Raw genomic sequence first — 16,096 nt, forward strand, 5'->3', positions numbered from 1 at the left:
TAAAAAAAAGGAGTGGTTTGGATTGTTATCATTATAGGGTGGTTGTGTACACACACTGCCAACACACATTTATGGCCAAACACCATGCAAAAGTGAATTAAAAGTCCCCTTTAAATGTACACTGAAAACATAGAAAAACACATTCTCAAATTTACTTAATTATAATATTTGCGATCTATGCAACAAAATTGTGTTTCTCTTCTAAACTCAATTTCTTTGCTTTCAATTAACATAATTCTCCAAAATGGGCAATCTGTATTTATAATTTTTATGGCACACAATGAATTCTGGGTTGGGTAGGATGCAAAATATCCATCCGTTGTATCTTTTTCATTGTCTGCGAAAGAAAGGACGCATTTCGAGGCTGCATTTGAAAGAGCCTTTGAATTGGGACAGCCTTCTTCACATTGCGGCGACGCAAGCAACCTTCGAAGGATGCAGCCTTGTTTTAGTCATGAAATGTACTCTCTTTAAGTACACTTAAGTGGCCTTTTATTTGAGTAATATTATATTATGTACAAGTACATTTTTCTAAAAATATAAAAGATTTGAAGTATACTACAAGTGTAGTGGGTTTAATTCAGTACAATTAAAGGGTTAGTTCACCCAAAAATGTAATTTATTACTCACCCTCATGTCGTTCCACACCTGTAAGACCTTCGAGAGTATCTGATCCACACATAGGCAGCAACGACATTTGCACCTTTTGAGGTCCAGAAAGGTATTAAAGAAGACATTGATAAAATAGTCAATGTGACTGCAGTGGTTCAACCTTAATTTTATGAAGCGCCGATAATTCTTTTTGTGTGCAAAAACAAAACAAAAATAGCAACTTAATTCAACAAATTTGTCTGTCCTCTGCTATTCGTCCAGTCCATACTGCTACATATTTTGCATTCATATTTTCATTGCAGAGCTTCATTGTTTATGTCTGAACGCAGGCTCAGTATTTTTCATTTTTGGGAACTTACCCTTTAAGCACACTTCTTTTTCACAAGGGTATGCTTCAGAGAGAACATGTTCTAGTGCTGTTTTAGGTCACAAACTGTTTCTGTAGTTTTCTATGTGCAGTCACAAAAGCAACATATATAAACATATTGTGCATTCACTCAGAACACAATCCATGTGTAAATGTACAATATACATGCAATGATCATTCGGTTCAGGATGCTTAACATGTTCTGACTGGCTATAAATAGCCCAAGGATTATTCTCAGTAACAATACCTGTAGTTATTCCTCTTTTTACACTGTTGCTCTGTTTTGTGTTTTACGGCAAATTGGTGCCACCTACAGATACATATATTTTGCGTTCTGTCAGTGCTGACGTTTGATTAATAAATACATTTCTATTTCTTTTTAATGCATCATTTGAATAAAATGTATTAAGGGTTCAAAAATAGTGATGAGCAGCAGTTTTCAACTAAAACTTGATTTTCAAAACAAAAAATGCATGTAAAATAAAAAGGGGACTTCTTGAACATCATTGACTGATGACTTAGATGAATCATTGTATCTGTTTTATTGAACTGGTTCATTTCAGTGTTTCTGAGTGAACCTGAATGAATTCATTAAAGTGAATTTCACTACCCAATGCCTTATTTTGTCTGAAATGTTATATTTATATGCCATATTTGCAATATAATATAATGCTAGAAACTGAATATGTCTCTCTTTGTTTCTTTGTTTCTCTTTCTCAAGGTGGGAACTGAGTTCACAACGATTCTGTATAATTTCATGTGCAACAGCAGTTGTGTTGGTGGAATGAACCGCAGGCCTATTCTCATCATCATCACGCTGGAGACAAGAGAGTGAGTGAACACCTTTACTTTCTTTCATTCCATACAGACAAGTTGTCTTCAGCACTGAAAACGTTACTTGCTTGTCACATGCTGAAATATGTGTTGTGTAAAACAGTGATTCTTCACTTATTTTGCTTCAGTAAACAAAAATGTACTTAAAAACTGTGAACTGCATGTCAACAATTCCATGACTAGGAAAACTGAATAGGAAGATTTGGTTCACTTATGGCAGAAGTTAAATCTGAACTTTGCCATCTTTTTCCACAGCGGACAGGTTCTCGGTAGGCGTTCGTTCGAGGGCCGGATTTGTGCATGTCCGGGTCGAGACCGCAAAGCAGACGAGGATCATTTCAGGGAGCAACAGGCGCTAAATGAGAGCGTGGCCAAAAATGGAAATGCCAATAAACGAAGTGAGCCATGAATGTATTTCATACTTTCATATTCCACATAAGTTCCTAATCTTATAGATAGATAGTGATCATAGGGTGTGTTCACACTTGGCAGGTTTGGTTCAATTAAAACAAACTCAGGTGCGATTGCTCAGTTAGTAGGGTTCATTTGAATAAGTGTGAATGCTGCCATCTGAACCCTGGTGAGCACCAAACAAGTGGACCGAAACCCCTGGAAAGATGGGTCTTGGTCCGCTTCCAAACAAACTCTGGTGCGGTTCGAAGACATGTAAACAAACCAAAGACAGAATGCACAAGTATACCTGATTTTTCTCATCATAGGAGCTACATTGCCCTTTACAGTTTGGTACAGTCATCCGAAACACAATCTCCCTGCAGCAGATCTTCATTTGTGTACAACTGAGGAATTGCTGCTGCTGTTTTGACTCCTTTACACGAGTTCTCAGCTGGTCAAAATACCACCATATGTACATGCAAGCAACAAATTCATTTAACTAAGCACACATCATTGTTTTAGATGTCCGTTGCAAAATATACGTCATAGCCGTTTTTTATTTTTGTTATCTTTAGGTTTATTGTTAAATTTGACAGTATGAATGCTAGGCAAACCAGGACAAAATGTATTATTTTCGTTTTTTGGTCCGGACCAAATGAACAAAGAGAACCGAACTGCAAATGTGAACACACCCTTAGTTATTTAATCTCTGGTTAAAACTGGAGATTCTGTTTATGAACTTACAGATTTCAAACAGACTCCAGCCAATATTACAGGCCCTTCCATCAACATCAAGAAGAGGCGACATGGAGAAGAAGAGATGTATTACATACCAGTGAGTGTGGAAGCGTGCAAAACATTTTTCCCCACCTCAAATGTCTTAAGTTATAATATTTTATATAATAATAATAATATTTGTAATATTTTTGGATTGATTTGAAGGTGCGTGGTCGGGAAAATTTTGACATCCTGATGAAGATAAAGGACAGTCTGGAACTTGTGGAGTTTGTACCACAGCAGTTAGTGGACTCATACAGACAACAACAGCAGCAGCTCCTACAGAGACAGTGAGTGTTTATAAGTGCATCATACACTGCTGTTTAAAAGTTCAGAGTCAAGTGACAGACAATCAGCATTTCAAACAAATGCTGTTCTCTTGAACTTTGTATTCATCAAAGAATCCTGGAAAAAAATGTATAATTTTCTACAAAAATATGAAGCAGCACAACTGTATTCTACATTGATGATAAGAAATGTTTATTGAGCAGCAAATCAGCATATTAGAATGATTTGTGAATGACATTGAAGACTGGAGTAACGATGCTGAAAGTTCAGATTTGATCACAGGAATAAACTGCATTTTTAAATATATTAAAACAACACAGTTATTTTAAATTATATTTTTTCACAATATTATCATTTTACTGTATTTTTGATCAAATAAATGCAGTCTAGGTGAGTATAAGTGACTTTCAAAAACATTACCAACCCCAAATCTTATCGCCCTCAGACTTTTGAACAATACTGTATATACATGTACAACATATACACCAGTTTTTATGTTAGTCAAGTTTTTTTGCACAAAAAAAGCAGTTTTGCTAATGTAACTTTAAGACTTATGCAAATGATCTCTGTTATGATTGGCTGACAAATTTGCATGTAAAATTTGCATGTAAAATTAGTAATTTCATACCTACCAAGTTGCTGAATACAGGCCTTGGTATGTAAATGAGTCGTGTTACAGTGTTGACTGTAATATCATAACTGCCATAACTAACTGTACACTCACTGTGAATGTTAAAGGCACAATATGTAAAATTTGTAGATTAAAATATCCAAAAAACACTACAACAGTGTAATATATTTTGTTGACTTGTGTACTTGCATTATCTCAAACATTTCCAACAATGCTTAAATCCAGAGAAATCAACAATTTTAACCAGGACACGGACCGTGTCATTGCGCCGCCTGTCAATGACGTACCTTTATTTTCCACTTTTTACTTTTGTAGAAACCTTGGAAACACCAAAGGCACTTTAATATATTATGTGTTTTATTAGACAGGTGAGTGACTGTTTGGATACATTTATCGACGGAAAACTAATCATTGTTATATAGCTAAAAACGTTTAGTCTTATTGTTTGAATCGCTTGTTTCCCTGATTTTTTTTTTTTTTACCATGAGTACCATGTTTTACCATGCCTCAGAGACAACACTGTTGTGTCAAGTGGCTAACATAGCATAATCAGAGATAGCTTTCTCCATAATACAATATATTTTAAAATGAATTGCATATCATTTAGCAACACAAGTCATCCAGCTTTTATATATTATAATATGGATCTAGATTACTGCAAAGTGCAACAAACCTCTTATAGCAGCCACTGAGCGAACGCACAGAATAACGTTATAACATCACATTCAAACGACAAAGTTACGCCTTTGTTTTGGATAAGCGACCTCTAGCAGCAAAAATTACATATTGTGCCTTTAAAGTACAGTATGTTGACATATCAGTATGGGAAAGCATATTCAGCTGTTCATGATATGGCCTCCTTCAGCTCATTCTTTAACATCATTATTGTAATTGTGTTCCTCTCATGTGATTCACAGGAGTCATGTTGCCTCTCCGTCTCCATATGGCACGCTCAATAACATGAATAAGATTCACGGGCCCATCAGCAAGCTTCCCTCAGTGAATCAGCTGGTGACACAACAGACTCAGCAGAGTGCAGGACCCTCTGCATCCATGTCACACATGGGTAAGCTCCTCCACATCATTTGAATGTTTATAATGACCTTTTTGACAGATCTGCCAGTTATGAACTAGGGAAGTTTACCAGCTTTTACTGGTCATGAAACTTGATTTATTATTCCTTTAAAATATATATATATATTTGCAGTTTTTCTTCTTTTATTTCCTGCAAATAGTGCAAGTCATTGCATTGTCATATACTCTCATCATATACAAGTTCATGTCTTACCAGCTCTTTTAAAATCTGTGCTTAAATCTACTTAAGTACAAACCTGATTCCAAAAAAGTTGACACTGTACAAATTGTGAATAAAAAAGGAATGCAATAATTTACAAATGTCATAAACTTATATTTTATTCACAATAGAATATAGATAACATATCAAATGTTGAAAGTGAGACATTTTGAAATGTCATGCCAAATATTGGCTCATTTTGGATTTCATGAGAGCTACACATTCCAAAAAAGTTGGGACAGGTAGCAATAAGAGGCCGGAAAAGTTAAATGTACACATAAGGAACAGCTGGAGGACCAATTTGCAACTTATTATGTCAATTGGCAACATGATTGGGTATAAAAAGAGCCTCTCAGAGTGGCAGTGTCTCTCAGAAGTCAAGATGGGCAGAGGATCACCAATTCTCCCAAAGCTGCGGTGAAAAATAGTGGAGAAATATCAGAAAGGATTTTCTCAGAGAAAAATTGCAAAGAGTTTGAAGTTATCATCATCTACAGTGCATAATATCATCCAAAGTTTCAGAGAATCTGGAACAATCTCTGTGCGTAAGGGTCAAGGCCGGAAAACCATACTGGATACCTGTGATCTTCGGGCCCTTAGATGGCACTGCATCACATACAGGAATGCTACTGTAATGGAAATCACAACATGGGCTCAGGAATACTTCCAGAAAACATTGTCGTGAACACAATCCACCGTGCCATTCGCTGGCTAAAACTCTATAGGTCAAAAAAGAAGCCATATCTAAACATGACCCAGAAGCGCAGGCGTTTTCTCAGGGCCTTAAAATGGACTGTGGCAAAGTGGAAAACTGTTCTGTGGTCAGACGAATCAAAATTTGAAGTTCTTTTTGGAAAACTGGGACACCATATCATCCAGACTAAAGAGGACAAGTTGTTATCAGCGCTCAGTTCAGAAGCCTGCATCTCTGATGGTATGGGGTTGCATGAGTGCGTCTGGCATGGGCAGCTTACACATCTGGAAAGGCACCATCAATGCTGAAAGGTATATCCAAGTTCTAGAACAACATATGCTCCCATCCAGACGTCGTCTCTTTCAGGGAAGACCTTGCATTTTCCAACATTACAATGCCAGACCTCATACTGCATCAATTACAACATCATGGCTGCGTAGAAGAAGGATCCGGGTACTGAAATGGCCAGCCTGCAGTCCAGATCTTTCACCCATAGAAAACATTTGGCGCATCATAAAGAGGAAGATGCGACAAAGAAGACCGAAGACAGTTGAGCAACTAGAAGCCTGTATTAGACAAGAATGGGACAACATTCCTATTCCTAAACTTGAGCAACTTGTCTCCTCAGTCCCCAGACGTTTGCAGACTGTTATGAAAAGAAGAGGGGATGCCACACAGTGGTAAACATGGCCTTGTCCCAACTTTTTTGAGATGTGTTGATGCCATGAAATTTAAAATCAACTTATTTTTCCCTTAAAATGACACATTTTCTCAGTTTAACCATTTGATATGTCATCTATGTTGTATTCTGAATAAAATATTGAAATTTGAAACGTCCACATCATTGCATTCTGTTTTTATTCACAATTTGTACAGTGTCCCAACTTTTTTGGAATCGCGTTTGTAGACTTAAGTGACATTTTATTTCAGTAATATTATATTATCTGCAAGTACTTTTTAAATATATATATATTACTTTTAAGATTTGAAGTACACTACAACTGCACATTTAATACAATCAAGCGCACTTCATTTTCACAAGAGTATCTCTTTGATTTGATTTGAAAAGTGACACTATTGTTCCAGCAATGACATCTGCATTCATGAAAACTACAACACCTTTGGCCAATAGCGAAGCATTATATGATGCACATTTGATGTTTGGTGAGTGTTCATTTAGGTTAGTTGTTGTGTTTTTATTGATTGTCTCTTGTGGATTTGTTCATGCAGGTACAAACATGCTGGGTGGACACCACATGCAGTCTAACGGCGATGTGAATGGAGCTCACCCGTCACAGTCTATAGTGTCCACCTCTCACTGTACCCCTCCCCCACCTTACAACCCCGACCCCAGCCTCGTCAGGTACTTCACCCTGCAGTAGCACCAACCTGACACATGTGTACACAGACTACAAATGATGTTCAGCTTCTTTTTACAACACTGCAATTCATGTGGATTCTTACAGCAGTGTGACTGAAATTAGCCTCATGTGTCTCATCAACAGTGGCTTCAGGTTGTCTTATTCTTGTCCTGCAGAGTTTAGCTCCAACCCTAGTTAAACACACCTGAACCAGCTCATCAAGGTCTTCAGGATTATTAGAAACTTCCAGGCAGGTGTTATGGAGCTACACTCTGCAGGACAGTGGCCCTCCAGGAGTGAAGTTTGGCCCTGATTCCACCTGGTATTAAGATGCATTTTGGTTGATCAGATCACGAGTGGACGACACTAAATACAGGTGTGAACGGGGTGTAAAACGTTTTGAGCATGTCCACTTTCGATCACTTCCAGAGGCAGTAGAAAACGCATTTGACCGGAAAGCTTTCGAAGTGTAGCTTTCATGTGGTCGAATGTGTTCGAACAACCACAAAAGACCGCCTTCTCTCCATCTACTGACCTAATGCATAAGCATTATGGGAAGCGTGCTAGTGAGATGGAATTTAAACTTTGTCGGCTGAAGTCCCAAATTTAGTTTGAAGATAAAAATGTACCAAACACAATGTTCTCTCACCATTCCTGATTTCTAACACACACTCACTGCATTTGGTGTGGTCTTTAGGCTGTCAGAGCAGAAACGAAAGCTATTGCTCTCCATGGCTGTCATTTATCAAACGAACGTAGAAACCAGCGTACATCCGAACGTAAAAATCAGCTTACGATGCTCACGTGTGATTCATTAAACTTTCGTATGCGGCCGATTCCGTCGCATGAATGAACGGGTGTTGATAAATGTGGCGGCTGAAAGCTGTCTTCATTTAAATATCACGCCCCAAATTTTAGGAGCCTCGCCCTATAGTTTACGACACAGAGAAACATAACCCGGCCATGAAGAGGATGTAATCACATGAAAATTTATCTTACTCTAAAAACACCCCTCAACCTCGTAATTGCAAACAATAAAATTAATTTAAAGGGATAGTTCACCCAAAAATGAAAATTTGATGTTTATCAGCTTATCCCCAGTGCATCCAAGATGTAGGTGACTTTTTTTCTTCAGTCGAACGCAAATTATGATTTTTAACTGCAACCGCTGCCGTCTGTCAGTCAAATAATAGCAGTAGATGGGAACTTCAACTATAACAGTTAATAAAACTTGCTTAGGCAAATCAAAATTAAAACCTGCGGCTCGTGACGACACATTGATGTCCTAAGACACGAAACGATCGGTTTGTGCGAGAAACCGAACATTATTTATATAATTTTTTACCTCTAATACACCACTATGTCCAACTTCGTCCAGCTTCCTGTTAGTGAGGTCAAAAAATGCGTTCTGAAGACGGAAGTGATGTCTCGCCCATATACTTCAATGAGCGCGAGACATCACTTCCGTTGTCAGAGCGCGATCAGACCTCACTAGCCGGAAGCTGAACGAAGTTGGACATAGTGGTGTTTTAGAGGTAAAAATTATATAAATAATGTTCGGTTTCTCGCACAAACCGATCGTTTCGTGTCTTAGGACATCAATGTGCCGTCACGAGCCGCAGGGTTTCATTTGGATTTGTCTATGGAAGTTTTTTCGACTCTTATTGTTCAAGTTCCCAATCACTGCTATTATTTGACTGACAGACGGCAGCGGTTGCAGTTAAAAATCATAATTTGCGTTCTACTGAAGAAACAAAGTCATCTACATCTTGGATGCACTGGGGGTAAGCAGATAAACATCAAATTTTCATTTTTGGGTGAACTATCCCTTTAAATAAAAATACTGGTAAATAAAATGAAGTAGCCTACTTACAAACATTATTAATATATATAAATTTGGTTATTTTAGTATCTCACTCCACAGAAAATCCTTTAAATTTATTTTATTCAGAACAGAACATGAACAAAAAATAAGTAGCTATATATTATAAATTAGGCTATAGTGGCATTCATTATAAAGCAGAAATGAATTTAATTAAAGGGCTCAGATAGCCTATCTCTCTCATTCGGGAGGAATCCAAACGTTTCCATATTCACGATGTAACATTTTTTGGTTGCATTGAACTACTGTTCATTATGTTAACAAGGCTTTCTATTTCCCTCTTGTTTCAATATCCACATAAAACATCACCTTCATATGCGGAAAATGTTTGGTTGGGCGTAGCGTGCACCGACTGGTACGGACGAATAGCGGACCATTAAACTGAGCAGTGTTAACTTTGTCTGCATTTTAGTTTGCTGATAAATGGCTGAAATGTAAAGTTAGCAATGCTAGAACTGATATGTTGGGTCTGCGTGTGTGAGTGAGGTGCCTGCGCGATCAATTGGATTTAATAAAATAAAGATAAATATTTGAATGAAATAAAGAAAACTAATACAACCCGAGCGTAGTCTGTACTAGCCCTACTTGATGCAGTTTTTCTCTTTTGTTTTGTTAATCTGTTAATTATTTCAGTGAAATATATTTTGTGTAGTCCTTTTTTTTTTTTTTTTTTTTCCTTGTTGGCTATATTATTCTGTATTTCTCTGCATTGCAATCCTAATGTTCTGCTGATGCAGCCATTTGTGCATACAAAGCGAAAGAAAAAAAAAAACATTTGTAGTATTTTAAGACACATCTATTCTAATTTAATTTTAATTTGACATTTTAATCGTGCCTTTTAATGGTTAATGATCGGTTAGTGAGAGATTGATTGATTGTCGGTCAGGAAAATAATCTAAATGTTCTCATAACAATTCTCCACCAGATTTACTATGCTGCACACACAAGTTCCCGCTGACTCAAAAACGTGCGTACACGAGCTGAGACCTGATGTGAGATTTGAGCTCACGCTCATATTGATAAATGCCAAATTTTGCATGGAGTAAGCACAGTTTTCTGGTGTACGATCATTTGATAAATGAGGACCCATATGTTTTTCCATCATCTCCGGGCGTTCATATGTAAATTGCGTGAGCTTATTTTGTCCATTAGATCGAAAGATCTGAAAAAAACCCTTACATTTATTCAACCATAGATCCTCCCCTCACAGAAATCAGGACAGAATTGGTTGAAAGTGGAAAAAAGAGAAGGATTAAAACACCAGATGTTATGATGTGTGTCCCTCATCCACTTGTGATCCGATAGACCAAAACACATCTTGATACCAGGTGGAAACAGGGGCATAGAGATAAAGAGCAACTTTAAATCATTCAAAATGCCACTTTAGATGCATCTCCATTTCTCCTCAATTTAATCATTTATCTTTACATATAAACTTGTGGAATTACAGTATACTGATGCTTTCTTTTGTGCTAATACACAAAAGAGGTTTTTATTAGTCTGAATTCAGGTTGATTGGGACACTTTTTCCAAGTGTCCTAAATAATCACCCTGAATTCACCCTAAAACAAAATCTTTACTTTTAAAAAGGTTTCTATTTCAGACATTATTGTACATAAGAGTAATATCTTTGTAAATATTTCTCTGCTGGTCAGAGAAACCTTTTGACTTTAAATCACACCTCAGTGTGCAAAACATATCAAACCTAGCATTTTTCATTAATATACATATTCAAATTTCAAACACTTTATGTGTTTACATTTTACATCATTATACATACGGCCGATCACATGCAGTTGTTTATCACATTGGGCTGGGTAGGGGGTGGCGAGGTGCCTAAATGGCCTGTGCAGTTTTCATCCGGTGAATCTCACAAAAAAATGTCTGAACTTTTTTTTTTTTTTTTTTAGTCCATTGACACCAAAAACCTGTTAACATTATCTACAAAGTTAATAGCATTGTCATTTGTGCTACTTTGCCAATCATAAGTCTTATATATTGGCACCAAGAGTGATATTTATTTTTAAATTAAATGTGTCATTTCCCATGCACATTGCATTGTTTTACCGACTCCATTGTCACAAATTTAATTTATTAAAATCAATGTTCCATCTCCATTTAATTTTCAATGTATCAGGGTGAAAATTAAGGGCAGCGTCTATAATTATGACAAAGCTAACATTTGTTTTCAAATCCATGTTTTGTTTAAAATGACTTAAACTGCACAACTGCTAATATTAAATCAGATTTTGTGATCTTTAAGCCATTCAAAACACTTTACAGTCAGATGTTGAATTTACTACACATACTCAATTTCTTGTAGTTTTGTTTGTCTCATTTGCTCTACATTTAAAATAACTCTGTCGGCTTTATATTTGCTACATTTCCTGTTTTGATTGTATCAAGCAAATCATTTTTTTGGTGAAATATTTATAATAAAAAGATCAATGCAATGAAAAACTTGTTACGCATCATTAATGTAATTGCATGTTTTGATTGCGTTTTTATTTATAAAATGAAATCCTATACAAATTCTGGAAAAAATAACACACAAACATTTGCATGCAGCATTTCATTTAACTACTGTTCAAAAGTTTGGGGTCAGAAAACCTTTTTTTCTTTTTAAAGAAATTAATACTTTTATTCAACAAGGATGCATGAAATTGTTCAAAAGTGACAACTTTTACATTCTTACAAAAAATCTCTTTCAAATAAATAATGCTGTTCTTTTGTACTTTCCATTAATCAAAATGAATCACACTTTCCACAAAAATATCAAGTGTTTTCAACCTTGATGATAATAATAAGAATGATTTGAAAAGTGAATGATGTCTGAAGGATCATGTGACACTGAACACTGGAGTTATGAAGCTTTGATCACAGGAATAAATTCCATTTTAAAATATATTGAAATAAAAAACAGTTATTTTAAATGATGTAATAACATTTCAAAATATTACTGTTTTTACTGTATTTATATAATTAAATAATGCAGCCTTGGTGAGCATATGAGACTTCTTTCAAAAACATTTACCAAACTTTTGAATGGTAGCGTATATTACATTCACTACCAGCTGAACATTTCACCATATTTAACTGGTATTTGAATCATCAAAGATTTAATCATAATTATGATTAAAATACAAATTCTTTCTTTTAATCAAGTATTTTGTTGCCTAAATACAATCACATTATTATTCCATCAGTACTTGATGATAATAATCACTGTGCAGATGCAAATGCCGTGGTGCTTTGCTTGTTATGTTCTCCATGGGTGAATATGTAATTCACAGGACGCAGCCGCTTGGTCTTAGTGGGATTCCTTTTCTCTCTGAACAGTTTCTTAACCAGCCTGGGCTGCCAAAACTGTATCGACTACTTCACGTCACAGGGACTCCAGAGTGTCTACCATCTTCAGACTCTTTCTATGGAGGTAAAGCAACAGTTCAGTCAACATGCTCTTTTCATTCTTGTATCATTTGTGTTTTATCCATTTTCGTTAGTGACGTTGGTTCCGAAAGTATTGTTTGTTTTCCATTCATTTTTTCTATAGGGATTTTTTTTTAAAGTCTTTGTTAAAATGTTATAAGCGCCATGAACCAAGCCGATCAGCTTCAGGGAGAATCACAACATTACAAACTTTGATTTGAAGCAAAAAAGTATTTGAAAAAAAGATGAAGGTACAAAACTGTGTACTTAACAGCTTTAGTGTGGGAAAGAACTACAATCCCATGAAGCATTGTGAATGACATAATCAATTTAGAAACGATGGAAAAATATAAAAATGTGTATTTAAGTAATATTTAAATATTTTACGACACAATCACTTAATTCGTGGCAATTCATGGGAGTGGGCGTTCCCTGCAAGCTCTTATGGTGCGAATCTCTGGTGGAATTTTTTGGGTAATGTAGTTTTTCACCACAAATTCAGCAGTTTAAGGTGAAATGTGTACATTTTAGCAGGATCTATTGACAGAAATGCAATATAATATACATCACTATGTTTTCAGTGGTGTTTAAAGACCTTACATAATGAACCGTTATGCTTTCATTAACTTAGATTGAGCCATTTCTATCTACATACGCTGCGGGTCATGTTAAGTCGCCATTTTGCACGGCCATGTTTCTACAGTAGCTCTAAATGGACAAACTGTTCTACAGAGTGCGTTTGCTTGACTGGCTACTCTCTGTTGTCTCAGACGACTTCTTTGTCCTGTGTTGGCCACCGTAGCTTCTATATATTGCAATTCGCAAACTCACCACTAGATGCTGCTAAAATTTACACACTGCATCTTTAAACATGATTATTGTAAAAATAAGTATAAATAAAAAAAAGTATTTTGAGAGCGTAGAGAGATCGACTTGATTATGCCATTCGCAGTACTTCATTGGAGTGGGCAGAGCTGACAAGATCTTTTGCCGCATGTTGCTTTTTTGACTCTCTGATTGGTGTAATTTTTCTGTACAGCATCATGGGTAATGTAGGTTTTCACCAGGAATTCCGCTGTTAAACATGATTATTTTAAAAATAAGTTAAAATAATGTGAGCTGAAGGCTTAAACAGAACCAAATACATTCAATTAACAACCTCATAGCTCACAGTAAGACCGTCTTATAAGGTTTATAAGTTATCTTTAAACATTTTTACTTCCAGAGCCCAAATGTTGCACAGTCACTCTGAAATACTTGATTCTAATTGATCAGTAGCATTTTGTGGACAGATCTTTTTGTATAACAACACTAAATTTAGTGGGATACATATATTTGTCTTGTAATTAAGTGCAACAGTGCCCATACACTTTTTCAGCACAGTTGGGAAAGGACTACAATCCCATGCAGCACTGTGAACACTGAACAGCATAATCTAATTAAAAAACAATTGAGAAATATTAAAGTATTTTGAGAGCATAGGGAGACTTCATTACGTCATTTCCAGTGCTTCATGGAAGTGGGCGGAGCTAAAGAGCTCTTTTGGCACTATGGTGGAATTTTCTGTACAGCATCATGGGTAATGTAGTTTTCACCACAAATTCAACATTTAACGCAATTATTTTAAAAATAAGTTAAATAATGTGGGCTGAAGGCTTCGACAGAACCAAATACTTTCATTTAACAACTTTGTAGCTCACAGTAATGGTGCTTTAGCACCAGACGCGAATGAAGTGTTAAGAGCGAGTGATTTACATGTTAAGTCAATGCAAAGACGTGAATAAACATCCTGCGGCGTGATTCGCGCGAATAGAGTGTTTCGGGCGTTTGGTGCGCGTAACGCGTGATTCGCGTGAAATGTTGAAAAATGAAAAATCTACACTTTGGCGAAAATTCACGCCGTGTTAACCAATCAGGAGCTTGCTCTAGTAGTGACGTGATTACGAGCAGAGGCAGAAATCTGAAACAACAATGGAGGACAAAACCATCGTCGCTGTACGATACATCTTCATACTTTTATAGAAACAGGAATAAAAAGGATCTTGCTTGGAAGAAAGAGAGTGAGGAGGTCGCAATCTGGTAAGTTGTAAAAAAACGGTCGCCTACTTTCCCACTGACGAGTTGTGTTTATTCAGAGGAAGTGTGCAGAAAGAAAACTCAAAATGTTAAAGCGTCCAACTACGCGCGAATAGCGTGATTTATTCGCGCAAGTTGCGTCTGGTGTGAACGCCCCATAAGGCTGTCTTTAAAAACTTATAAGTTATTAAAAATTAATTTCCCTATGGTAAAAATGAATGGAGTTTTAACTTCCGGAGCCCGACTGTTGCACTCTGTAGTAAAATATGATTCACAAAGGGCTGTTTTTTTTTTTTCCTACCATGAAAGCATATTCATAATATGACATTTACTGTAATTTTGTATTCCTCAGGATCTTGGGGCCCTGAAGATTCCTGAGCAGTTCCGGCTGGCGATCTGGAGGGGCCTGCAGGACATGAAGCAGGGCCACGATTACGGACAGCAGCTCATTCGCTCCAGCAGTAACATGGCCACAATGGCCATCGGTCCCGGAGGAGAGCTGCAGCGCCAGCGCGTCATGGAGGCCGTGCACTTCCGAGTGCGTCACACCATCACCATCCCAAACCGCGGCCCATCCACGGGAGGAGAGGAATGGGCTGACTTTGGCTTTGACATGCCCGACTGCAGGATACACAAGCACTCCATCAAGGAGGAGTTCGCAGAAAGCGACGTTCGCTGAGAAGGACCGCTCATCCATTGTTTTCCATTTCTATATTGTCCGTATTGAGTTCTTAAAACTGCAATGGACGGTTTTTATTTTCCATATAGCAGCACTTCCATATTTGACAAGAAATGATTTGAGGAGTAGAAATCTTTGTGCAAACAATTCCCGTTTTATGACCAGTCATTTTATTTGATTTTCATTCGTGGCCTTATTCTAATATTACATCACATAAAAATGACATTATTAGGACATAGTCATGAATGGTTAGAAGCAGAATAACTCGCAATTCTGACTTTATAACTCACAATTGAGAGTTTAAATCTCACAATTGTGAGAAAAAATCTGAATTGTGAGATAAAAAGTTGTAATTACCTTTTTTTTTTTTTTTTATGTAGTGGCGGAAACAAGCTTCCATACCTTATTTATTTTTGGCTTGGTGTAAATAATAAGTGTGCAATCGTGTATCATATTGAAAAAAAAAAAATAGTGTGAAGTAATGCCCGTAGATAAAGTGGATGCTTTGACCCACAAAATCTTACTTTATATTTACTTATTTTGATAAACGCAGGTTTATCAAAGCCATATGTGTATGGCTAGATCAAAAGGCGTTGTGTATTTGAATTATTCTCTTATTAAAATATGTCATACCATACCTATTATTTGTACGTATGTCATCAAAGTTTCACAATGATAGTGAAGACCGCACCATAAACGTACATGTGAATTTATAGGTAACTGAAAGAAAAACATCTTATTTTAACAAGACATCTTTTACTGCTTTTGGTACTTTATTT

At 36.5% G+C, this 16,096-nt stretch overlaps 1 protein-coding gene across 1 annotated transcript in view; it reads left to right on the top strand.

Annotated features, from left to right (window-relative positions):
- Positions 1-15,317, top strand: part of tp73 (tumor protein p73) — a 49,370-nt gene extending 34,053 nt beyond the window's left edge. Inside the window, exons 7-14 of the mRNA XM_067395378.1 lie at positions 1,701-1,810; positions 2,069-2,211; positions 2,953-3,041; positions 3,149-3,273; positions 4,820-4,968; positions 7,121-7,253; positions 12,473-12,566; positions 14,991-15,317. Of these exons, the coding sequence (XP_067251479.1) occupies positions 1,701-1,810; positions 2,069-2,211; positions 2,953-3,041; positions 3,149-3,273; positions 4,820-4,968; positions 7,121-7,253; positions 12,473-12,566; positions 14,991-15,317 (1,170 nt within the window). The remainder of the gene's footprint in view (positions 1-1,700; positions 1,811-2,068; positions 2,212-2,952; positions 3,042-3,148; positions 3,274-4,819; positions 4,969-7,120; positions 7,254-12,472; positions 12,567-14,990) is intronic.
- The last annotated feature ends 779 nt before the right edge of the window (positions 15,318-16,096 follow it).

The sequence above is a fragment of the Chanodichthys erythropterus genome, chromosome 9, assembly GCF_024489055.1.
Source record: "Chanodichthys erythropterus isolate Z2021 chromosome 9, ASM2448905v1, whole genome shotgun sequence".
Lineage (NCBI taxonomy): Eukaryota > Metazoa > Chordata > Actinopteri > Cypriniformes > Xenocyprididae > Chanodichthys > Chanodichthys erythropterus.